Source organism: Simochromis diagramma, unplaced genomic scaffold (assembly GCF_900408965.1).
Source record: "Simochromis diagramma unplaced genomic scaffold, fSimDia1.1 OVJJ01000323.1, whole genome shotgun sequence".
Taxonomy (NCBI): Eukaryota; Metazoa; Chordata; class Actinopteri; order Cichliformes; family Cichlidae; genus Simochromis; species Simochromis diagramma.
In genome coordinates, this window is record NW_024386770.1 from 481,715 (window position 1) to 507,244 (window position 25,530).

Sequence of the window (25,530 nt, forward strand, 5' to 3'; positions counted from 1 at the left end):
TTTCCACAAGTCTTCTGTTGTAGTTATTACATAATTTATCATAACATAATTGTTGATGTAGGTTACAAATAAGTCTTATATTGATTTGAATTGAATTCGTTGCGCTATGCTGCTTTATTCACTGTGGCTTTGCGTTGTAATGTTTGTTGTGTTTTGTAGGAAAACCAGCCTACAAAATGCAGGAATGCGATCCAGACTGGGCCCCTTCCTTCCACACTGAGATGGCGTTTTTGGTCAAGGAAAACTGAGCTTTTTGAAAAAGCTCTCCAAAGTGGATTAATTTGAAAAAGCCGTTTTCATGTCGTTTGCCTGGCCTTCTCCATACTTGGTTGATCTTGGTTTCATCTGTCCAAAGAATATTTTTCCAGAACTTTGCTGGGTTTTTTAGATTTTTTTTTTTTTTAGCCAATTCGTATCTGACCTTTCTATTCTTGAGGCTTATAAGTAGCTTGCACCTTGCAGTGAACCTTCTGTGTTCTCTTTATGGATACCAATACTCCTATCTCCTGGAGAGTGCTGTTCACTTGGTTGGCTGTTGTGAAGGGGCTTCTTTTTACCATGGAAATGAATCTGTGATCATCCCCCACAGTTCTCGTTGGTGGACGCCTAGGACTTTTTGTGTTGCTGAGTTCACCAGTGCTTTCTTTCTTTGTCAGGATGCACCAAACTCTAGGTTTTGCCACGCCTTATATTGTAGCTCAAGTTTTCTGATCTTTTTTTTCTTTCCTCTTTTCGCAGTTTAAGGATGGCTTGTTTTTCCACCATGGAGCTGTCGACCACACGTTGTCTGTTCGCAGCAAAATCTTCCAAATGCAAGCATCTGCTTAACTGATAATGACATAACAACAGAATCATTCAATTTGAATGTGGATACCCTTAAATGAAAGCTAAGAGTCTACACTTATGTCCAGATCCATTATACAGCTTTGATTGGAATATGTTTCAGTAAACAGGTAAAAAAGATAAATAAATAACTATAACTGTACCTAACTGTATCGGTATTTTACTTCACTATTTATCTTTTAATTAGTTTTTCTTCCTCCAAAAATTATGAAACATAGCACTCTTAAAAGAAAAAGTTTTTCTTCAATCAAACAAAGCCTCTTGTTCTCAGTGATTAAACTTTGTTGTAACTTTGTTGTCTTAACCCTTGCATGTTTGGAGCTGAGGGAGTACTCTGCCAATTGCCAATTGTTACAGCTAGTAATGAGCGTTAATGTTTTTGAAACAAAGGTAATTATTGATGACGTCCCCTGTGGGCTGCTTCTTAATGTAGCACTTATTAACAGCTTTTGGTGGTAATTAGTCCTCTGGGAGAGAGAATGTAGGTCGTTAATAGTTCCCAGAGGATAACACAGTAGGCAGTAATGATGATCCAGGGAATTACAGGTCTTACACATACAACAAAGAAAACTTTGACTACTGAGCTTTCTAAATCTCAAACAGTAGCCAGTTGTCAAAACTTTTGCTGTGGACATTCAGAAATGGGGTTTTTTTTCTCAAAGATTTATTTATTGCTTTTCCAACAACATTTTAACCAACAGGAAGGGAGAGTTCTAATAAAATAGAGGAGGAAATTAATTTAAAAAAATTGAGTGTATAATAATAATGTATGTACATCGTATATGAACAGTGTTGGGCAAACCCATAGATATAGTTATACATACTCTCCCATGTAGATCATTCAGATATTATTGCAGAATTTTTTTTATATAGATAAATAACATAAAACAAAGCAAAAACACCCCCCCCCCCTCTCCAAAAAACCCCAAAAACAAATAAGGGGAACAGACAGTGCTCCAAAAAACACAGTGAGACATTCAGAAATGGTTAAAAGTATCTGTTACCTCTTAACTTCTTCTAGTGCTGTCTCAGTGTTTTTACTCTGCTACTGTATGCTAATGTCAGGGATGCATACAGTTCCTCCTCCTCCTCATAACCCGATTCACCTCAAACCCCGCTATATGCCTGTTGTGAAGAGGGAGCCTGTGACCACTAGGCTTCCTGTCAGTGTTCAGTTGTGGGGTGACCACAACTGGAGGGCTAGAAGTATTAGGAGGTGGTCATAGGTGGCCATAGCAGAACTACGGGGCTGTTTTGAGGTGAAAGACTGGGAGACACTCTAAGAACCTAACGGAGAGGACACAATGGTAATCTTATTATTACCTGAGGCCCTGCAGAGTCATCCACTGCAGACACTTTATTCACTTTTACTCACTTACAGTTATTTTAAAACTGTGTATATAATGTATATTCTGTGTATTTATTATCTCAGTCTTTATGCCCTGTCCTTATCTTCAAAGTCATGCTGCTCTGTTGTATGTTAATTGCCCCTTGGGGATAAATAAAGTACATAAAACTTTTGTTCACAAACTAATTGACTTACCAGTGTTGAAAACCCAATTCTTTGATCTTCGGGCTGAAGGAAGAACAACACTCGGTGTTTTAATGCTCAATCAACAATCTCTTTAATCAGTACAATTCTCTTTATTCCATACAAACACTTTGAGCAATACAAATGTCCGGATGGGAGATATGCATGGGAGGGGGTCCGGCAGATCTTGAAGTGTCTGACCGTTTCACACATTCTTATAGCTTCTTCCCCCCTCCAAAGTCATAAAATCTAAACATGCACTTTCTTTCTCTCCCTCTCAGTGAGCTTCAGTTATGGCTTCCTGTGCAGTATGTTTTGTTCTCCCTAATCAGAGAAATAAGGCCATGATTCTATGCAAACAGAACTTCTTATAAATCAGCAGTATATTGCACCATAAAACAGTGTAATATTCCATTCCTGTTTTTTAGGGCCGTACAGTCATGACAAAAAAACCCCCCAGACATGGTTAGGAATGTAATCCAAGCTGCTTTATTCTTTTAAACAAATAAAACCGAAAAGAACCCTACCGTCAAAAACAAACAGTGGTGTGTGTAATCAGTACCACCAGTAGTGTGTGAACGAATGGATGAGTGGAAAATGATGCATGTAATAGTGTCAAAAGCAAAAACCAAAACAAACCTAATGCAGCCAAAGTCAACAATTAACAAAGTCAACAATCAATTAATTTTATTACATATACATGGGGATTTTCACAGGTCAGCATCCAACATCAAAATCCGCTGGGGCAGTCCCAGCAGCACACATTTAATCACAGACATCAACAACCTTTGTCTCTCAAACTAGGTTCCTGCGGATCCCTCTCTACCTCCTGCCTCCCTATCTCACGTCCTTGCTGCCCACTTCTTCGCACACTGTGGCTTACCAACTCCTTATCCCACTAACGGCAGCTTTTCTGTCGCCTCTGCTTCTCACATACACCTCTGACCTATTCTCCCAATTCTATGTGTGAATGTTTAGTAGCTTTACCTATGACCTACTTAAAATTCAAATCAAATCAAATTCAAATTTTATTTGTCACATACACAGTACGATATGCAGTGAAATGCTTAGACAACTGCTCGTGACCTAAAGAAAAAAGAAAAGGCTACGAATAAGATAGGAAATAAATATGAAAATTAAAAAGGGTAAATTTAACTGGGAAAGAATAAGATAAAATATATAAATTAAAGTTGAAAAATAAAATAACTGTACAACAAAATACACAATACACAGTATAGAAATATATACGAATGTATGAGAAATATAAATAAATATATACACAATAACAGCAGCTGTACAAGTATTAAATGGAAATGAAGAATATAATGTCCAGTGTTGTGCGATCCACATTATGTCTTGTGCAGTGCAAATATGCTTAAAGTGATTTAAGTGATGAAGTGAAAACAATGTCCAGTGTGTGTGTAAATGAATGATGAATATAATGCTTTACTATGGTTAATACAACTAAATCCCCAATACTACGATAATCTATTCTCACACTGTCAGTAAACATCAGTTTATTTATTACCATTCATTAACATATTAACAATGTCATGATAATGTTGTTTGGACTTTGTGTAAAGTTACACTTTCCCATATGTAGGACCCAGCAGGAAATAATCTGCTTCAGAACTTGGAAAATATTCTTTCTGGATTTGAGGGTGTTTTCTGGATAGAGCATGCCGACAGTTGGAGACATGGAAATTCTCCATACTTTACGTGCACTATACCTACATAGTATATCAGAGTTTGAGCTGACATGTTAAGGACCATAACATTTAATAACGCGCAGCCATTACTTTCTCACATTCTCCAAAAAACAGACTAATGGTACATATTTTCAGACAATCTCTGCAAAGAGATATTTAATAGTGTTGTGTGGTTTGCATATATGTAGTGTGAAGCAGGCTGTAGCCAGTTAATCAGCTAAGTGGTGTTTGTGTATGCATTTAATTATTAGTTTGTTAAAAAAGTGATACCTGGGATCTTAAAACAATAAAAACAAAGGGGAAATGAGAGCAGCACACAGACAAAAATGGGGAACATAAATGTGCTGTGAAGAATCAGATAAATTGAATCTGATTACATTTTTACTATGAAACCTGCATGAATCTAAACTATCTTACTGATGTTTGAGGGATCTTTCTGTCCGAATGAGTGTTCTTCACCAAGCTGGGAAATGTTTCCTGTTGGAGTCAAATTGTTAAATGTTGCCATCATTGTACTTACATTTGTAAGTCTTGGTTCAAACTATAGGATCAAAGACATTCTTTTGTTTCGGACCCCCTCTCCAGCCTGTTGAATGGTGGGGGAGGCTGTAGTGCTTTATTATAGGCACATGAAGGTTCTGTTTTCTTGTTTAGTAAACTTCCTGCCTTTATGACCCTTTTGTGAGCAGGAGGTCACACACACACACACACACACACACACACACACACACACACACACACACACACACACACACACACCTAGTGCCTGACACCATAGGGGGGTTTACAGTGGGTGTTTGTGTAAACTGTGTGTCACAGAAATAAAAGGCTGCTGTGGGGTGGTGGTTCTTCGAAGTGGTCTGACACCGAAGGCAAAAGGGCTGCTCTGAGATCCTTCCCTTGCTATAGCATGTGAAAACCCGGTTAAGCTGTTTGTCTTGCTTCGTTAACGGGAAAAAGTTTCTAAACCAGCGGGGCCTGTGGAAGCGCAGACACAACATTTATTTGGTCCTTCCGAGCCAGAGCCCAGCAAATGGCTTCCACTGAGGAGGGAGAGACGCCGACGCCGCAGTCTGCTAGCAGCCAGGACGTCCGAGATGCTTGACGAAAGCCCCGGTATTTAATTTGTGGCCAGGCCGGTGAGTTAATGTCTGACCTCCCCTCAGGTTGGAGGCTGATTGACGGCATCCAGAGACTCTCCCCGTGAACGAGAAGCAACACAACAGTAAGTAAAGAGAGAGGGCCTTATTCGTCACCGTGACCATGCGATTAAACGCATGTACGGCAGCACGCTAGCTGTGCATGCAGACGCAAGCTACCTGGTTTCCCCACCAGTTTTTTAAGGAGGTCTGGTTTCTCCGCAAGTTTTTTTTAAGCAGGGTTCTCAGCAATTAGGGCCGTTGAGTTTTTAAGGATGGTTTCTCCTCCGCTGTAAGGGAGATCATAGGCCTATTTGTGTGTGTGCGGGATGTGAGTGAGTACAGACCAGACGTGTTCTGTGAGTGGCTGAAAGTTGTCTTGAAATGGGGAATAAACTGAGTAAGTCTGCCTTGAAAGGGGATGGAATACATTGAAAGTATTCACCGGGCAGCACGTAGTATGTAGATCATTGAAGGAAGAAAATAAGTGAAACTGTGCGCAAAGCAGGTGAATGTGTCTGATGTCACTGTGTGTGTGTGAAGCGATCTCCAACTGGGGAAGAGGTGAGTCTGCAGGTCACCTTCTACCCCAGTGGACACAAACGAAAGAAAATAGTTGTGTTGTTGATGAAAACAAGCAATAATAATATGCAGAGTGTTTGGTGTTTCTCAGCCTAAAACAACCACAATCTCTTGAACAGGAAGAGCTAGACAGTGTTGTCGGGAACAGTCGCAAAGTGAGTTTCTCCATATTAAAATGGGCTCGGGAGAAAGTCACTTATTGAGACAATCAGAAAGTGAGTTCCTGTCTGAAAGGATATAGCGAAGTAATCTAGTCTAAATTCTTTTTCTTTTTGAAATGGCATCATATTGCTGAGGGTGGAAACGAAATGCGACGATTTCATTCCACAGCAATGAATGAATGAATGAATGAATGAATGAAAAAATGGGGAACTGACTGGACTGGTAAAAGCTGACAAGAGTTGACTGACTTAACACCACTATGCAAGGTTAACCCCACCCAGATGTGACAAAGGGGTGGATTTATGGGTGTGTGTCTTTTGTTGCAGGAGAAGGAGGAGACCAGAGGAGGAAACTTTGAGTCACATGACAAAGTGTGAGCTCTGTAAATTTAACCTTTTAGCTGTAATTTTTCTGGGTGTCTGAATTTACTAAATAAGCTGAAACTCTTACAGTTTCATCAGTGATAGTCGAAAACTGTCCTGGATTTCACAGAGATAACTGGAACTGTTTATATTTAGTTTTTGTTGATCTTCTCTTGTGATACAAAACAGAAGACACACACACACACACACACTGTTAAAATGAAAAAATATGTCATGTATATCCTATGTTTATGTTTCATATTAGTGTCATTGGTCTAACTATAATAAGGAATATTATTTGTTCAGACTCTAAAGGTTCATTGTGCAATTAGTTTGAAACTAGGACACTTTACTTGCAGAATTAACTCTCGCTAATAAGACATGAAATGATCTCAGCAGAGGAAAAGAGTCCCAGCTGGACTGATTTTCTCTGGAGTGGCTGTAGTCACTAATGAGTGCCGTCACTGCAGCTCAAAGAAACAAGCACTCGGCCCTCAGTGACTTACTTGCTCCTTGTTTGTTGCTGAAACCGAAGTTTTGGAAAAAGCATCAAACTGTTTAACAAGCTGCTGAGTCAGTAACATTACAAAATAATCACAACGACTTAGTAAACTGAAGGCTGACCCTCAAAAGCTTTACAACAATTTGTGCCACAGTAAAAGTAATGACTGTGTGTGTCAATATCTACCTTCCTGTGTAGATGACACCTAGAGACTCTGATCTATGCAGTTATCACCTCTTGTCTGGGTTATTGCAATTCTCTGTTGATTCGGATTAGCCAGGCCTTCCTCTTTCGTCAACAGCTGGTACAAAACGCTGCTGCACGATTTTTAACTGGTACAAGCAAACGAGGGCACATAACTCCGGTTTTAGTGTCGCTTCATTGGTTCCTCGTTAAGTTTTGAATCCATTTTAAAATTATTTGATTTGTTTTTAAGTGTCTTAATCATATTTGTCTGTGCTGTTTCACCATTACATGCCATCACATGCTCTAAAGATCAGCTAACCAGGTGCTTTTGACTGTCTCAAAGACATTTTACAAATCCAGAGGAGCCTTTGAAGTTCTCGCTCCTAAACTGTAGGATAACCTGCCTCTGGAGGTCGGGCAGGCTCCAGCCCCTGCTTTTTTTTTTTAAACTCACTTAAAAATACATGTTTTCTCCTTGACTTTTTACCCAGTGTGAGTTGTAATCTGTGTTAAACTTTTTAACCCTTGTATGTACCTCAGTGATTCCTGAGATTAGGGACAAAACAAGTTTTAATTTTCTAAAATATATTTTTTGATTTTTCAAAAACATATTTGTATATAATTATTACACAAACTTTTGGCTGTCGCACCATGTTTTGGTCTCCAGGTGTAACATTTTTTAATAATTTATGTTTTTGCTGGAGAAGTGAAAGCTTTTTGTCAACACCGTCAGACACAAAGAAATGCAAAAATATATTTTAAATGAAGTTGTTTCAGCTCTTTTGACTATTAGCAGCTTCTCTGTTCTATTGTTTATGCACAGATGTTTTCAAAGTAATTACACCAGGTTTAAAAGTAAGATTCTTTGGCTTTTTATTATTAGAGTTACAGTCATACATATTTTCAGAAGCTTGTATTTAATCTGAATAAGAAACAATCATATTGAGAAGAATGCAAATTACACATTTATTGAGAAAATTAAGTATTTTTATTGGAAGATCATGAGGGAGGAAAATATATGGTTCTTCAAAAGAGAAAGATAAACAAAAACTCCATATTATGGAGTTGACAAGGTCTGACGGTGGTGACACACGAGTAGAAAACAAGATATTATTTCTTTCAAAATGACCATTAAACCTTAACAACCTTTGTAATATCACAAGACGCATCATAACAATTCTGTTTTTGCACACGTCAAGTTCTGCATCTTAATCGTTCACCAGCAAGTAGCCGCCTGCTCCTGATTCCTAAAGTTCTCTGTGGTTGTGTGTTTAGACGCTGCTGGACTTTCTCTCCTTTTGTCTCTGTGCTTGTTTCCAAAACCTTCTCTTCTGACTTTTTTCTCTTCCTTTCAGATCACTGATGTTCTTTATTTTTCTCTTTTTCACTCTTTTTCTCCATCTTTCCCTTTATGAGAAACTCTTTCTTCAACTCGGGCTGGCTGTTAATGTTTTCTCTCCTTCTTTTTTGATCATCCCTGTTCCTTCTCTTTCGTTCCTCTGACAGCTTCCCCTTTGCTATTCTAGCCTGAAATGTACCATTTTGTAATTACTATAATTTTTCTGAAGCATGTGCATTTATACAGATTAAGGATGAATATTCACAACACAATTATGCATTAAGAAATAGAGATGCTATCCGGTCTTTAAGTTTGATGTCATTAGCTGTTTCGAGGTCCAAACTCCGCTGCAGGTCCCAAAGTCACAGGAACTCTGCAGCATCACTGAGAGTTACAAACTGTCTAAATTCTTTCATCTTTAATACAATGATCAGTGTGGCTCTACCAGGTGTAACATCCAGGCATCCATGAAAACAGAATATATGAAATTTAACAGTTAGAAGTTAGATTGTTTCCACCTGAACATGATACACCAGCTCTGCTGCCACCTCCAACATAAATGAAGACAGAAAACTAAACAGCAGTGACTATTGTCAGGTTACTGAAGTTGGGCTCGCTGCTATATAATGATGTGCTACGTGATTGCTAGCGACACAGCTATGTTAGCATAAACACAGTGAAGCTGGAGGATGAAAGCTAACTTTTTTCCACTTGATAAAAGTTAACGTGAGGGTTCCCGATGGTTAGGCTGACAGTGATCACTGACAAGCAGATACAGCAGACACGGGAACCAGCGAGAGAAACCAGAAAGCACAACTCTAACAAAGAAACCAAAACACTAGAAATGATAAATAATATAAAAATCAGCTCAATAATAACGCAAAACTGAAAACTCTGGGTTGATGACCCAGGCACCCTAAGAAATTCAGACAAAAAAATTCATGGTACTGGGTCTGCGACGCAGTGTTGTGCGCATTTTAGTTTTATTTCGCTGGGTTTTTTTGTATTTTTCTCCATGTTTCCTGTTTTATTTTGAAGGAATCTTGTGTTCTTTGTTCATTGTATTTAGTTTCTGTGAAGTTGGACCCTTTACACACGTACAAGACACGGACGTGGTGACAGCACTTCTTTATTTTGACATTCGGTTTTAGCGTGGTTTTACAATGGAACAAAGACAGTCCCGCTCCGCTGTCATGGCCGCTCTCCTTCCCCTCCGACAGTCACTGTGAACATATAAAGAGTCACAATCACATTCACATTCCAGCACACCTGTTGACCCCGCCCCTGCGCCGCTTCGGGAGCTCATTGCGTCACCCTCCTCTGCAGCCGGCCAGAGACCACACCCACGCCACAGTTTCACTTCCCCTGTCCCGTCATTCATGTGTATCAGCTGTTTCCTCATATGTTTTCACTCCCCCTAATCATCCTTGTGTGTATTTAGTCAGTGTGTATTGTCAGGATGTCTGTTATCCTCACCATAGTCTGTCGTAGTGATTCATAGTGTGTCACAGTTTTTTCATAGCTTTCATGCTCATCATCTGCCACCAGACAAATAAAGGCTTGCCTCTCCATTCATCTGCTGTTGGCTCCTGTTTCAAAAAGCTTCCAACTGCTGGCCTCTGCAGAAGCCAGCACCAAACAGTGTTGGGCAAGTTACTTTGAAAAAGTAATTAATTATAGTTACTAGTTACTTCTTCAAAAAAGTAACTGAGTTAGTAACTGAGTTACAAGATTCTAAAAAGTAATTAATTACTTCAAAAGTAACTATTATGTTACTTTAAAAAATGTTTAACCCTCTGGGGTCCAGGGTATAATTGGCCATATTTAACTACGTCTGATGTTTCCTCCACATTTCACCTTTAAAAACTATTTATTTGCCTTGTTTGGTCTCATTCTTTTCAGCACAACCTCACATGTCTGAATTTACAGTCATGTTTTCATTTTGACAGACTGTATTAACACAATTGATCTAAAATCAGACAAAAAACATAAAATCCGAGTAGAAAAAGTTATATTTTTTACTGTAACTTGTGCCACTCCAAATATTTCTGTCCACTATAAAGGAAACATCACAGCCTGATACCTGCAGGTCTGACAGCAGCAGGTGTGTCACTCCTGTTTCTACCTGGAGACAGCAGTCGCCTCATTGTTCTGACACACAACACAAAACTATCCACAACACTACACACTAACTACACAAGACAACACATTAACTACACACTGCAAACACGCTAAACGTCACAAATCTCTCACATCTCAAAACTCGCTCTCTCTTTTTCTTTCTCTCTCTGTCACCGTCACTCCTAAAACTTCCTAAACAACCAAATGTCATGTTGCCAAATCATTTTTGATTGGTCGACATGGTGCATTTTTCCACAAATACGGAAGGCCTGTTTTTTTTTGTTTGTTTTGGTTTTTTGCTCATAAGCAGAGCGTGCTCGCTGCGCTGTCCTTAGACAGTAAACGTGACGAAACGATTGAGGAAAAAACGCCGCGTATATCTTGTTTATCATGACTCTGGTTTTACGTGGCCGATCAACACAGTTTATAAACTGGTATATGTCACCTTGTTGCTTTGTCTTTAAGTGGTCATGTGATTGACCACGACTACTTTATTCTTCCTCAGTCAAACAGCAGCACTCATGTGATTGTTTTGCCCCCTGAGCTCCAGGTGTTGTGCCAGACAGTGATCATGATCACCGTCCGCGGGAGCGCAGCTGCTTAACGCCGTAGCGTCCAGATTACTTACAGCTACTTCCGTGCAACTGATATAAGTTGCGGTAAGCTGAACACAGCTTCAATCGTCTGTTTGTTGAAAAATAGTAACGGAGCGCAATTTCTTGTTGGTAACAGTAATGGCTTTGTAACGATAGGAATAGTAATTAGTTAGATTACTCGTTACTGAAAAAAGTAACGCCGTTATTCCCATCGCTGCAAACAACTGAGTTATTTTTACACATCGGCCAGCATCTGGCCAATCCACCACCTTTCATTGTTTATACCACACAAAAAAACAAAACAACAAACAAACAAACAAAAAAAACATCGGTCCATGAAAAAGAAAAATCACATCAGCCCACCAGGCAAATGCCTGGTATGCCCGATGGCCAGTCCAGCTATGCATGTTGCCATATAATTTTTTGATTGGTTGACATGATACATTTTAACACGCATAGCAGAGAGTGTATGCTAGGGCTGTCCTTAGAAAATCCATTTTTTTTCCTGCAGGAAATGTGACAATAGTATTTAGGAAGAAGCACAGCTTACATTTTTCATAATAGCTCTGGTGTTACATGGCCTATCAACACAATTTGAAACTGGTATGTAGTTTGAAGTCTGCACTTTAACACAAAGTGAAATGGAGACTCTGGGTCACTGCATCTTGTTGCAGTGTTGTCTTAAATTGGTCATGTGAATTGCAACCGTCGACCCCAGAGGGTTAAATCAGTGCTGCCTTCTACTCTTTGCCAGTTCATCCTGCTACATTTGGTGGTAACTCTTTTGTTCTCAGCTATATGCTCATTTCACCCGTGTCTACCGTTGCCTCTTTGTGTCTTACTCCTGTTTTCAGTTCCTTCGGAGTCTCCTCCTGCCCTGTTACTCTCCAGTGCTGGTTCAGGTTGCTTCCACTTCTAAGGTCTGTCTACAGCAAAGGTTTCAATATTCATCCCGCTTATCTGTCTGCCCTCCTGCCCATCGTGCCTCCCCTGGACCCCCTCTGGAATCTCTGGAACAGGACCTGCGTTCAATCTGTACATAACACACTCCCACCAACTCCACGACAATCAGTACTCATCTTTAGCCATTTCCTTGCCTTCTTGTCCAGTAACCCCTCTTTCCTTTGTTGCAGAGTTGCTGCTCCATCATTCCCTCTGTTGCCCGTCACTAATCATTCTCCAGCAGCAATCTCTGATGATCCCTTGCCCTGGCGATGCTTGTCATGTGAAGTTGTGTTGTGATTCTGAGCTCAAGTTTGTGAGTAAATAAATTATTGTAAATAGTCCTTTGCATGTTATGAGTCTGCATTTGGGTCCAAAATCTTTATATGAATCTCTGGTTCATGACATGTTGCTTTCTATTGCATAGATGGACATTTTAACATGGAAGCTTTGAGTGACTGATTCTGGAGCCAGAATCAAATGGCCATGCAAGGAACTGCAGTTTGTGGCACTTCAGGCACAGAGCTTATTGGTTGGCCTCCTGCTTGTATCCAGGATGGAGGCTGATGTTTCAGTGGTAAACATGAATGAGAAACGATCTGCAAATTAATAAAAGCACAGCACAGTTTCCTCAAACAGTCAGAGCAACTTCAGCACGCAGACGAGAAGGCAGAAGGATAAGAAGATAAAAAAGTATAATTCAAGCTTTTCGAGGTTTTGATCATTAGACATTGTCTGTCATTCTCTTCTTTGATTCCAGATCTTGTGGTGTATTAATTCAAAGCTTTTTAAAAAATCTTTTATTACATTTTACTAAAACATGTATCTATGAATCTAAAATCTTTGTCTGGTGTGTGTTACCTGTTTCTTGGGTTTTGATGTGTTTTGCAGAAACGAGCTGCTGTGGATGGAGAACCTAACAATGGCGACTCCTCTCAAACAGCCGATTGTGTTTGAACTTGAAGGCTTCTATATACCTCCAGGGTTTGGCCCTTTACTGTTCTTCCTGGCTCTGTTTACCTACATGTTGGTGTTGCTGGGCAATGGTGTCATAGTATCCGTGATTGTTATTGACAAGAACCTGCACAGACCCATGTTTGTAATGGTGTGCCACCTGCTAGTCTGTGATCTTTTGGGGTCCACAGCTGTGCTGCCTGGTCTCATGATGCACTTCTTGATGGGGCAGAAGAGGATTGCATACATCCCAGCCATTGCCCAGGCCTTTTCTGTGCACACATATGGGCTAGCAGTGCAGGCTATTCTGGGTGCGATGGCCTACGACAGGTAATAAAACAATCAGCTCAACGTAAAAATCAAAGAAAAAAGAAAATCAAACTTTCCTTTTTGATGCTGCTTTCACTTGAATGAATGTTTGAATGTAATTGATAATGGATTATGTCTCCAACCTTTAGCTGCATGTCAGCATTGTGTTCTTTTCATCTGTTCTTCTTCTGTTTTTATCTTCTTTTTGTTTGTAGAATTGTAAGAAAAAGTTTTTTTCCAAAGAAATGAGAAACTACAGGATTTTGAAAAGACTTTAAAATATTTTTTTTCATTAACAAAACTTCTAAATTAAAACCTACTACATATCTTTTAGTATAAATGTGTCTTTGATTTCTCTGTGCAGGTACATTGCAGTCTGTGAGCCTCTCAGGTATCACACTATCATGACCTCGGCTCGGCTGCACTCCTGCTGCGCCCTGGCCTGGTTGCTTGCTCTGCTGCCTATTGCTGTGCTCTTCGGCTTCCACATGAATGTCCCATTGTGTGGCAGAGTCATTCTGCATGTTTACTGCAGCAACCGGGGTATCCTAGGCCTGGCCTGCATTCCCACACCTGCCAGTGACATCTATGGTCAGTCCTAAGTGTATGCAGTAGATGGTTGAACATTTTATCAGCTTCAAATCAGCTTGATTCATAGCCTTAGTTTCACAGTTTAAATTTTTTTCTCTCCCTCAATAGTTAAAAGGATGAGTGTAGTATTGCAAACCATTGTCTCCACTTTATACTGTTGTACAAGCAACTTCTGTGTTTTGTTGGATTTTTAGAGAAAGGAATTAAACTGATTGTGTTGTCATGGTTTTTTTTTAAAGAAAAGCTTGTCCCCACAGTGAGATCTCAAGCATTTATTAGCTGGTTTTTCCAGATATAAACAGATTTCAACTGAGGGAACAATTAAACCACATGGGTATGGGGACATGTAATACTTGATTGAAAGGACAGTTGTCTCTTTTTATTCGGTAGGTCTGGCCATGACCTGGACTGTGAGTACAGGGATCTTCCTTATCATTGCTTTTTCCTACATCAGGATCCTGCAAGTATCTCTAAAACACAGCAGAATCGACACCAGCATCCGCAGCAAGGCCTTTCAAACCTGTGCTTCTCACCTCGTCGTGTACGTGCTCTACCAAATAGCCTCAGTGATCATAATTGTGAGTTACAGGTTTCCTTCAGTGTCTGAAAACCTAAAGAAATTCTTTAGCATTCTGTTCATCATCGTTCCACCAGCCATCAACCCCATTATCTACGGACTGGTCAGTAAAGAGTTACGCAGCAGCATCATTAAACACTTCACAATCTAGTGCAGTGTAAATGTTCCAAAAATACTGGATACTCATACAAGAGGCAGAACAAAGCCCAACTAAGTTTTTTAATATTATTGATATTATTAATTAATATTTATTTATTAATTGTTGTTGTGATTTATATATAAATGATACCAAATTGTATTAATGTCAAGATGAATGGACCCAAACTCCTGTAATTTCCGAATGAATGACCTGATTTGTCTTCCTTTCTGCATCTATGAAAAAAAGTGAATATCTTAATGCCTCAAGGAAGTTAATTACTTTAGAATAGAATAGCCCTTTATTGTCATTGTACATGTACAATGAAATTATGGGTGCTACACTCTGCAGGAGTATAAAAAATATATAAATAGGAATAAATAGCAAACAGAAAAGACATATAGAGTCTAGAGGAATACATATACAAAGCATAGAAAGGCACACAGTGGAGAGCAAAGTGCTTGGAAGTAGTGCAAAGACAAGATTTGGTCTGAATAGAGTCATGTAGGGTTAATCTGACCATGGCTCAGATGGGTGACGTGGGTGGGCAGGGCCGGGGTGTGGGGGAATAGTGTTTGTTAACAGTCTGAATGACCAAGGGGAAGAAGCTGTTAGTGAGTCTGGAGGTGTGGGACCTGATTGACCTGAGGCACAGACCAGAGAGCAGCGGGTCAAACAGGTGGTGGGCGGGTTCACCTGTGAGGGCCCTGGTTTACCTGAGACAGGAGGATCTGGCAATGGCCTCCAGGGTGGCAGAGAGCAGCCAATCATTTTTTGGGATGTGTTAGTTACCCTCTGCGCAGCCTTCCTGTTCCCATTAGTGTCCCCTGCATACCATACAGACACACTGCGTACACACAGAATTAAAATAAATGGAAACTGAGAATCTACAATGAAGCACTTGTGTAATTTTCAACAGGTTTTGCTGGGATTGTGTCAGAGAGGTCAACCTGGGTTTGTTTCAACACTCTGACTGTTAAATCCAACAAAATATGATATGGAAGTGTAGAGTCAGTGCTCTTTGTTAAAAAGTGTGTTTTGTGGTTGACTTCGTACTGGCCTCGTAGAACCACTTTCTACCTTCCAGGAGTTAAACACCTCCACACAAAAGTCACTGACGCTAGTGTGGGTTTAGACTTCGCTTTATATGGCAGGTGTGAAACTGTAACAACAAAATACAGTGTATATGAGTGACAAACTAAAATAGTTACTTAACAAGCGACATGGCCAAGTGCTTATGCTGACAGCCAATAACTGCCTACAAACCATAAATTAGCCTGCGTAATACAGCATGTAAGTAACTGCCATTAATTGACATAAAGTGCCGAGCAATAATGCATACTCACAGGGAATGTCTTTTTATGAACCTTTCACAACATAGAACACATGTTAAGTTGATTGTCTGAGTTTTTCTGACACGTCTCCTGTCCGCATGGGCCATGCCTTTCTCTTAAAGGGTCAGCACACTAACCACCATGCTGAACAAAATATGTACAAAATTGATAATAGTCAGAACAGACTTAAAATGCTATAAGATTTGTGTATATAGCAGGTGAGGACAAGCAGAGGGTGTGACAGAGGAGGATGCTTAAGGTGGTGTAAGATGGAGGCAGAGGATCTGCTGTGATGAACTGTAAAAGGAGCAGCTGGAAGAATTAGAATTTTGGTTCATGCTAATTAACTACACAAAAGTTTTATGATGACATGATGATTGAGAAGTATCTAGTTAGAACGTAGCTTTCAGTAAACAAGCAGAGCAGAATGTTTAACTTAAAAAAGTGCAACATATGAAGAACACGAGGGTAGTTGAGATAACAAGCAGAGGATTAAGTGTCATTTTCTGTTTAAATGAGGTCAAAAAAGTTTATTCAATGAGGAACATCCAAGGCAATCAAAAAAGTGGTAATTATTGGGTGAAATGCCATTCGTGTTTCTCCATCATGCAGTCTTTTGGCTTTCATGCCTCCTTTAGTCAAGAGATGATGTGAATCCAGTTTGAAGCTTTGTGGATTGCCCTTTGTTTTACTTTTCCCCCTCAATTTCACTTTTAGTCAGTGGTTAGGTTTAGGTTAACCATCTTCATATCTACCAAGTCACTGGTGAACAATATGGGACAGGTTAGGGCCGCATCTTCTCTCAAAGGATTTCCATTTGGATTTACAAAATACAGGGAGTGCAGAATTATTAGGCAAATGAGTATTTTGTCCACATCATCCTCTTCATGCATGTTGTCTTACTCCAAGCTGTATAGACTCGAAAGCCTACTACCAATTAAGCATATTAGGTGATGTGCATCTCTGTAATGAGAAGGGGTGTGGTCTAATGACATCAACACCCTATATCAGGTGTGCATAATTATTAGGCAACGTCCTTTCCTTTGGCAAAATGGGTCAAAAGAAGGACTTGACAGGCTCAGAAAAGTCAAAAATAGTGAGATATCTTGCAGAGGGATGCAGCAGTCTCAAAATTGCAAAGCTTCTGAAGCGTGATCATCGAACAATCAAGCGTTTCATTCAAAATAGTCAACAGGGTCGCAAGAAGCGTGTGGAAAAACCAAGGCGCAAAATAACTGCCCATGAACTGAGAAAAGTCAAGCGTGCAGTTGCCAAGATGCCACTTGCCACCAGTTTGGCCATATTTCAGAGCTGCAACATCACTGGAGTGCCCAAAAGCACAAGGTGTGCAATACTCAGAGACATGGCCAAGGTAAGAAAGGCTGAAAGACGACCACCGCTGAACAAGACACACAAGCTGAAACGTCAAGACTGGGCCAAGAAATATCTCAAGACTGGTTTTTCTAAGGTTTTATGGACTGATGAAATGAGAGTGAGTCTTGATGGGCCAGATGGATGGGCCCGTGGCTGGATTGGTAAAGGGCAGAGAGCTCCAGTCCCACTCAGACGCCAGCAAGGTGGAGGTGGAGTACTGGTTTGGGCTGGTATCATCAAAGATGAGCTTGTGGGGCCTTTTCGGGTTGAGGATGGAGTCAAGCTCAACTCCCAGTCCTACTGCCAGTTTCTGGAAGACACCTTCTTCAAGCAGTGGTACAGGAAGAAGTCTGCATCCTTCAAGAAAAACATGATTTTCATGCAGGACAATGCTCCATCACACGCGTCCAAGTACTCCACAGCGTGGCTGGCAAGAAAGGGTATAAAAGAAGAAAAACTAATGACATGGCCACCTTGTTCACCTGATCTGAACCCCATTGAGAACCTGTGGTCCATCATCAAATGTGAGATTTACAAGGAGGGAAAACAGTACACCTCTCTGAACAGTGTCTGGGAGGCTGTGGTTGCTGCTGCACGCAATGTTGATGGTGAACAGATCAAAACACTGACAGAATCCATGGATGGCAGGCTTTTGAGTGTCCTTGCAAAGAAAGGTGGCTATATTGGTCGCTGATTTGTTTTTGTTTTGTTTTTGAATGTCAGAAATGTATATTTGTGAATGTGGAGATGTTATATTGGTTTCACTGGTAAAAATAAATAATTGAAATGGGTATATATTTGTTTTTTGTTAAGTTGCCTAATAATTATGCACAGTAATAGTCACCTGCACACACAGATATCCCCCTAAAATAGCTAAAACTAAAAACTAACTAAAAACTACTTCCACAAACATTCAGCTTTGATATTAATGAGTTTTTTGGGTTCATTGAGAACATGGTTGTTGTTCAATAATAACATTATTCCTCAAAAATACAACTTGCTTAATAATTCTGCACTCCCTGTATAAGAAATTCTGCATTAGGAATTAGATCATTATGCACTTTTTTTGTACATATCAGTTTTGATTTGATATGGTTTCAAATGACCAATTTTCTGAAGGTTTTGTTGTTTAATCAAACGTTAAAGTCATGATATGCATTACTGTACTGAAAAGTTGAAATTCTCCTGAAAGATAACAAAGGCAAATGTATAATGCCATAGTGACCTAGAGTGTACAGTTGTTTTAAAATTAGTTTTTAAAAGTTATTTAAATCCTTGTGAAATAACAAGAAAACAATCACCTTCATGTTTCACGTTGTGCAAAAGCTAAAATAAATCAGCTCCTCTTTTGGTGATCAGTTTGCCTCCAGTGTCTCATTTGAATCCACTTCAACACACATAGGCTACATTCACACTGCAGGTCTTAATGCTCAATTCCGATATTTTGATCAAATCAGATTTTTTTTGTCTGCTTGTTCACACTATAAATAAAATGTGACAAGCTCTAGTGTGAACCCTCAAAACAGCCTGCATGCGCAAAAGACGACTGTGGCAAGCCATTAGTGCCAAATATCGCCACTTTTCTAACTCGTTTGGTTAAGAAATTGCATAAAAAACGCTGTTTATCCCGACAGAATGCCGTTTTTATCTCTCTTTGAACGCCACTTTTTACGTCACTCGGCAGAAAACGCCATTCAAAGATACATAAAAACTGTGTTTTTAACGACGTTCTGTGTCAGCTGTAACGGCGTTTAAAAGAAGAAGAAGTGCAGACCACGCTAATGCATCACAGATTCACCTTGCTGCTAAGTGATTGCCTATGCGGTACCACTGCTTATCATAGTATTTACTTGTATTATAATCCCACTATGCATATTTTGTTTTCAAATTCCATTGCGGTTTATTTCACACCTCAAACATTTAGTAAACAATTAAGCAATAATTGTTTACTAAATGTTTGAGTACCCAAGAGTACCCAAATGGGTTCAAAAACATAAAAAACTGTGGGATACTGTTTGTCCGTGATTTGGACAGCCCACCGCGTGCTCCCGACGCAAGGGAAACTAATTCTGTCGCAGAGACCTACCTCGGCACTTGTGCAAGTGAAGCCAAAGGGAAGACATGCTTCACCATATTTTCTAGCACTTGGCTCGGAAGGAAGTTGGTTTGGAAACATATTTGGCAATGCTTCATCTCCTGCTTTGCGTTTGTGTGGGAGCCCCATCAAAAACCTGTCAATGATGCTAGCAGTGTCCAAGGGTTCTTTTTTTTTTTTTCTTTTCATACCACACCCCCCATGCAATGGCTCCGCGCCCCCCCCCTAGGGGGCGGGCCCCACACTTTGGGAACCTCTGGAATAGGCAATCACTTAGCAGCAAGGTTTATCTGTGATGAATTAGCGTGGTCTACACTTCTTCTTCTTGATTGGGTAAAATGAGTTGAAAGTAATTCAATGAGGGAACCATGGGGAGTGCCCTGCATAATTTCAAGAAAACTGCATTTTAAATGCCGTTACAGCTGACACAGAACGCTGGTGTTCAAGACAGATAAAAACAGCGTTTTTTCCGCCACTCAGATGGGGCATTCAAGGCACCATGCGAGTGGTGGACAAACACTTTTTATGGCGTTTTGAATAACTAAACAGTGTTTTTTACGCTGTTTTACGTTTTTTACGTTTTTTGACTGATGGCCCTTAATATAAAGACTCGTGTCGGACTTTATGTTTCCCAATTTTGCTTATAAAGTTATTTTGTTCTTTACATATGGCCTAATAATTATCATTATTGCTGTTTTAGAGAGGATGGGTGCTTCAAAGGATAGTTGCAGATTTCTGTCAGAATCTGCAGATTATCAGAATCAGAATCAGAAAGGGTGTTTCTGATCGGATATGGGTCGCATAGGGTTAAAAAAGTCGGATTTGATGCGCTTTTGCCTGCAATGTGAAAATAGCCATAGATGCAGGTAACAGCCTCCCCAGGCATCACTGACTCTGTAGATTGTTATGTCGCCGAGATGGAAGTCTAGGGGAGGGTGTATGGAGCAGCAAAGAATCAAGCTGGGAGAGAAAGAAGTGAAACAGTGCAGAAGTGGTTCAATTGTAAACTTTATTCTTAACACAAAGAGAAGGCAACACCGCTATAATACCAAAATGAAGAGAAAAACCACAACACATTAACCTAACAACTTTTATGCTCGTTTCAAGCGAGGGAACCCCACAACCACAGCCAAAACAGACATGACGCCAGACCACCAACCTCTGACTCTCTCCCCCACCGATGTAGGAGCGGTGCTGAGCAGGATCAATGTCCACAAGGCTGCAGGTCCTGATGGCATCCCCGGGCGTGTTCTCAGAGCGTGTTCTGGGGAGCTTGCAGGAGTGCTCACAGACATATTCAACCTGTCCTTGGCCCACGCTGTGGTACCGGCCTGCTTCAAATCCACCTCCATCGTCCCGATACCCAAAAACTCCAACCCATCTAGCCTCAATGACTACCGCCCAGTAGCACTCACCCCCATCATCACTAAGTGCTTAGAGCAGCTGGTCCTAGCACACTTCAAATCCTGTCGTCCCCCCACCCTGGACCCCCACCAATTCGCATACCGCCAGAACAGGAGCACAGAGGATGCAGTTTCCATCGCACTGCACTCTGTCCTCTCACACCTGGACAACAACAACACCTACGCCAGAATGCTGTTTATAGACTTCAGTTCAGCATTCAATACAATCCACCCCTCACAACTCATCAGGAAACTGACAGACCTGGGCATCAGTTCCCTCATCTGCAAATGGTTACTGGACTTCCTGACCAACCGCCCCCAACATGTCCGGCTGGATAACCGCTGCTCATCTACAATCACAATGAACACCGGTGTACCACAAGGCTGTGTGATGAGCCCTTTCCTCTACTCCCTCTTCACCCACGACTGCAGACCTGCTGATGGTTCCAACACCATCATTGAGTTTGCAGATGACACCACGGTGATTGGCCTCATCAGTGACAACAATGAGGCCGCCTACAGGGAGGAGGTGGATCGTCTGGCTGAGTGGTGCGACACAAACAACCTGCTGCTTAACACCGAGAAGACCAAGGAGCTCATCGTGGACTACAGGAGGAATGCTGACCCACATCCACCCATCCACATTAAGGGGACGGCTGTGGAGCGTGTGAGCAGCTTCAAGTTCCTGGGAGTCCACATCTCCGAGGATCTCACCTGGATGACCAACTGCTCCAAGCTGGTCAAGAAGGCTCACCAGCGCCTCTTCTTCCTGAGGACTCTGAGGAAGAACCACCTGTCCTCAGACATCCTGGTGAACTTCTATCGTTGCACCATCGAGAGCATCCTGACCAACTGTATAACAGTCTGGTACGGGAACTGCTCTGCCTCGGACCGGAAGGCGTTGCAGAGGGTTGTGAAAACTGCCCAGCGCATCGCCGGAGCACCACTTCCTGCCATAAAGGACATCTACAGGAAGCGGTGTCTGTAAAGGGCTGGGAAAATCATCAAAGACCCCAGTCACCCATCACATGGACTCTTCACCCTCCTGCCCTCTGGGAGGCGCTACAGGAGCCTCTGGACTAAGACCACCAGGTACCGGAACAGCTTCTTCCCCACAGCTGTCAGACTCCTGAACTCTGCCTCCTGACATCTGACCCACGTTAAACTCATGGACTGAACATACACACACCCTCAATGGACAACTGTACCCTCAAACACACAATAATAACATGGACTGAACCATCACTCACAACCACTAGCACTTTATATAGCCTCTGTAGAAACTATCTACACCCTCACTCATCTTAACTGCACTACTGTATAGCTCTGTGTAAATAATCATTCTGTAAATACGATAATTTTTAACCCTACAACTGTTTATAACTTGCATAGTTCACATCTCTGTATAACTGTATATCTCAGATTTCTGTAAAGTTTTTTTTATTTCCTGCACAGGCACCTGAGAACTGTCCACCAATCAGTGCAATGGGAAGATAAAACACCGTCAGTGTGATATTAATATTTATAAATACCAATCTTTCCCTTAATTAATGATCCGGGCGTTCATTTTTTTTCTCTTTGTTTTGCATATTTTAATCAATATTTTATTGCATTGTGGTTTGCAGTGTCTTGTGTTGTTTCCTTTTAAATTAGTTTAAAAGGAAAAATCTGAAAATTTAAATGGTTAAAAGTTGAAATGTAAATAGTTGGTTTTTGTATTTTATAATTTATTTATTTTTTACATTTTGTGTGCTGTGAATGAATAAAAGAATATTTATATAATAAACATATCTGAATAAAAAACACATTTTTTAAATTAGTAGTTCATTTTGTGCATAATTTTATATTGCTGATAATAAATGTATTAAAGCAACAAAAAACCTTGAAGAGCTCCTCTTTTTAGTGAGCTAAGTCAAACGAGCAGGTTCTCTAAAAAGAGACGGAATTCCCATCACTAGAAGGTTGGAAGGAGTAGGGATGGGTACCGGTATCCGGTGCCATGATGGCACCGGTTCTGACATAAACGGTAGTAACCAGACCGAAAAGCAGCGCACATTTCGGTGCTTTATTTCGGTGCTTTTTTTTCCTGAGCTGTGACACTTCTAGCCAATCATTTTACGTTTCCGAGGATAGTAGGCGGGGCCAGGTACGTACGTTCTTTTATGCAGAGCTACAGATTAAAAATGCCCAAGGCGAAGCGGTTAAAAGTCTGGCTGTACTTCACAGCAAAAGATGCAAACTCAGCAGCCTGCAACAAGTGCTTTAAGCTGATACTGTGATACTGTCAAAGGAGGTAACACCTCAAATCTGATGAAACACCTGGCAAGGCATAGCGTTTTTTGTTTTTTTTTCAAAAACCAAGAAATGCGCTGTATTTGATAGCTTGCTGCGAGACCTCACACCGAGCACATCTACTGCGGGTGTGGTGCCTGTTATCGGACCCGGAGTTAGCAACATACCCAAAAACCCGAAGAGGAGAGTCCTGGCCCCTAGCCCTGCCAGTGTAGCAGAAATGATGATGATGATGATGGCAGCAGCAGCCGTTCTTCTCTGCGTGAGTAGCTTAATGTTGTTCGTGTAATTTACGTTGAGTAGGCTAACCACGTTATTAAATTAATGCATGTAAGGTGAACTAGCAAACGTCATCATAGTTACATGCGGCTGTCTTCTTGTTTGATGGCAGATACTCTCTTCACCCTGGCCAAAAAGGCTAAAATGACCAAAGAAAAAGTGGAAAACAGCTAAACATGAGAGGTTTTTGGACAAAGTTTGTGTTTTTTCCATTGTTTAAGCACTGCTTCCAGCCAAGAGTGATACCATATATGCCCCATAGCTGCAGAAAAGGCTAACTTTGTTATCTTTTTACAAAAAACAGCTGAACATGAGAGGTTTTTGGACCAATTTTGTGTTCTCCATTCTTTAAGCACCGGTTCGAGCACCGTTTAAGCACCGGCACCGTTTCAAAAGTACCGATTTGGCACCGGTATCGGATAAAACCTAAACGATACCCATCCCTAGGAAGGAGGATGTTCTCGGGCTCAGAGGTTTCATTGTCTGCAGAGAAATGACAAGACAGGGTATCAAGCTTAACTTTTCCAGAAACGGGCCAGATGAAAAAGCCGAACCACCCAAATAACCAAGATAACAGTGCTTGTCTAGCATTTAATCTTTTAGCAGACTGAAGATAGGAGAGATTCTGACCAGCTGAACTGAAGTGAAAGATTTCAGGCCCTTCCTTCAAATTCCACGACGCCTCTAAAGCCAGTTTGATGGCTAACAACTTGTAGTTTCCGACATCTCAGTTCTGCTCTGTGGAAATAAGATGTCGAGAAAAGAATGCACATGAGTGCAGCTTCCTTCAAGTCCAGAGCACTGAGACTACACCTGCTGCAGAATTTAAGATGTCCATATTGACAATAAATTGGTCAGGCTGCCCTTCAGCAGATGGAAGGTGACATTAACTTACGGGAACCATCTAAAGTAAATCTTGGAAGTAGTTAGGTTGGTTATGTCATGGTCCGGCAGCCATCACTGGCTGAGTTGCCCAGAGGATTGCCTAGTCATCACTTGTGACATTTTCTTCACTAGGAGTCAGGAGCAGAGCTGTTTTCATGGGAGCAATGCTATTCTTTGGAATTGGAGTTGCTGTTTCACAATTCACGCCATGGACTCGAGCACTGTGTGGGATTCGGGAGAAATAATAATAATGGATTGGATTTATATAGCGCTTTTCAAGGCGCTTTACAATGCCACTATTCATTCACTCTCACATTCACACACTGGTGGAGGCAGCTACAGTTGTAGCCACAGCTGCCCCAGGGCAGACTGTGGCTACAGTTGTAGCCACAGCTGCCCTGGGGCAGACTGACAGAAGCGAGGCTGCCATATCGCGCCATCGGCCCCTCTGGCCATCACCAGTAGGCGGTAGGGTAAAGTGTCTTGCCCAAGGACACAACGACCAGAACAGAGAGCCCGGGGATCAAACCGGCGACCTTCCGGTTACAGATATGCTTCCCAACCCCCTGAGCCACAGAAGCCACAGTACCGGCACTTAGACTTTGTTTATCACTGTTTTACACTGTAAATATATTCACGGTCTTCCCCTCTGACCTGGAAATTGTTCCATCTTCTCTACCTTGGCTAAGTGTTGCTGCTGCCTGCTCTCTCCCTACCTCTCACTGAAATGGGCACAAGCGGTATTAAAGACTCATGCTAAAAGTTTCTAACATGATTTTCTGTCTAAGTTTCACTGTGTATTTGACAAAGGTACCTGCCCTGACACGGCGGCACATCGTGAGTTCACCCTCAAGCAAGGCAGGAGAAGCGTGGCAGATTTCTCAGTGAATTTCAGAATTTTAGCCAAGGACACCGGCTGGGAGGAAAAAGCACTCCATTGAGCATTCTCGAACAGCCTGAATGAGAAAATAAAACATGAGTTGGCCACAGAATTGCGAAAGACTTTAGGTGCTCTTATTCAGCAGTCCCCAACCTTTTTTGCGCCACAGACTGGTTTAATGTCTGACAATATTTTCACAGAGCGGCCTTTAAGGTGTGGCGAATAAATACAACAAAATAAAATGATAGGACCAAAACTGTGGTATTTTGTGAATACAATAATAAACGTGAATTCACTGTGTAATTGTGTAACTTTATTAGCAGTGTCCTTCTGAAATATGCCAACAACATTGAGAGTAACATCTTAATGCCCTTAATGCTCTCTGATTGCTATGGAAACGAGTAAAT

At 41.0% G+C, this 25,530-nt stretch overlaps 1 protein-coding gene and 1 long non-coding RNA gene across 4 annotated transcripts; both read left to right on the forward strand.

The window, feature by feature from the left end:
- On the forward strand, nucleotides 1–23,817 carry LOC120737576. Its single transcript, XR_005696768.1, has 4 exons — nucleotides 1–303; nucleotides 10,487–10,492; nucleotides 15,028–15,038; nucleotides 23,806–23,817. It is a non-coding gene; the product is annotated as an uncharacterized LOC120737576 (long non-coding RNA).
- Nucleotides 4,701–15,109, forward strand: LOC120737481 (olfactory receptor 52E4-like). Of its 3 annotated transcripts, XM_040038229.1 has the most exons (7): nucleotides 4,701–5,308; nucleotides 11,927–12,107; nucleotides 12,206–12,330; nucleotides 12,442–12,998; nucleotides 13,160–13,298; nucleotides 13,642–13,868; nucleotides 14,259–15,109. In XM_040038229.1, the coding sequence occupies exons 5-7, from the start codon at nucleotides 13,177–13,179 to the stop codon at nucleotides 14,594–14,596; spliced, it is 687 nt and encodes a 228-aa protein (XP_039894163.1). In that variant the 5' UTR covers nucleotides 4,701–5,308; nucleotides 11,927–12,107; nucleotides 12,206–12,330; nucleotides 12,442–12,998; nucleotides 13,160–13,176; the 3' UTR covers nucleotides 14,597–15,109. The 3 variants fall into 3 exon arrangements, with proteins under 3 accessions (XP_039894163.1, XP_039894148.1, XP_039894155.1); XM_040038214.1 differs by having other exon boundaries at nucleotides 12,442–13,298; XM_040038221.1 differs by having other exon boundaries at nucleotides 12,206–13,298.
- Nucleotides 23,818–25,530: the final 1,713 nt, after the last annotated feature.

Bases quoted from the DNA above. Each gene is read 5' to 3' on its own strand.
- LOC120737481 (XM_040038221.1), top strand. From the start codon at position 12,922: ATGGAGAACCTAACAATGGCGACTCCTCTCAAACAGCCGATTGTGTTT. The intron at 13,299-13,641 runs GTAATAAAACAA...TTCTCTGTGCAG, and splicing joins GGTGCGATGGCCTACGACAG to GTACATTGCAGTCTGTGAGC. The intron at 13,869-14,258 runs GTCAGTCCTAAG...TTTATTCGGTAG, and splicing joins ACCTGCCAGTGACATCTATG to GTCTGGCCATGACCTGGACT.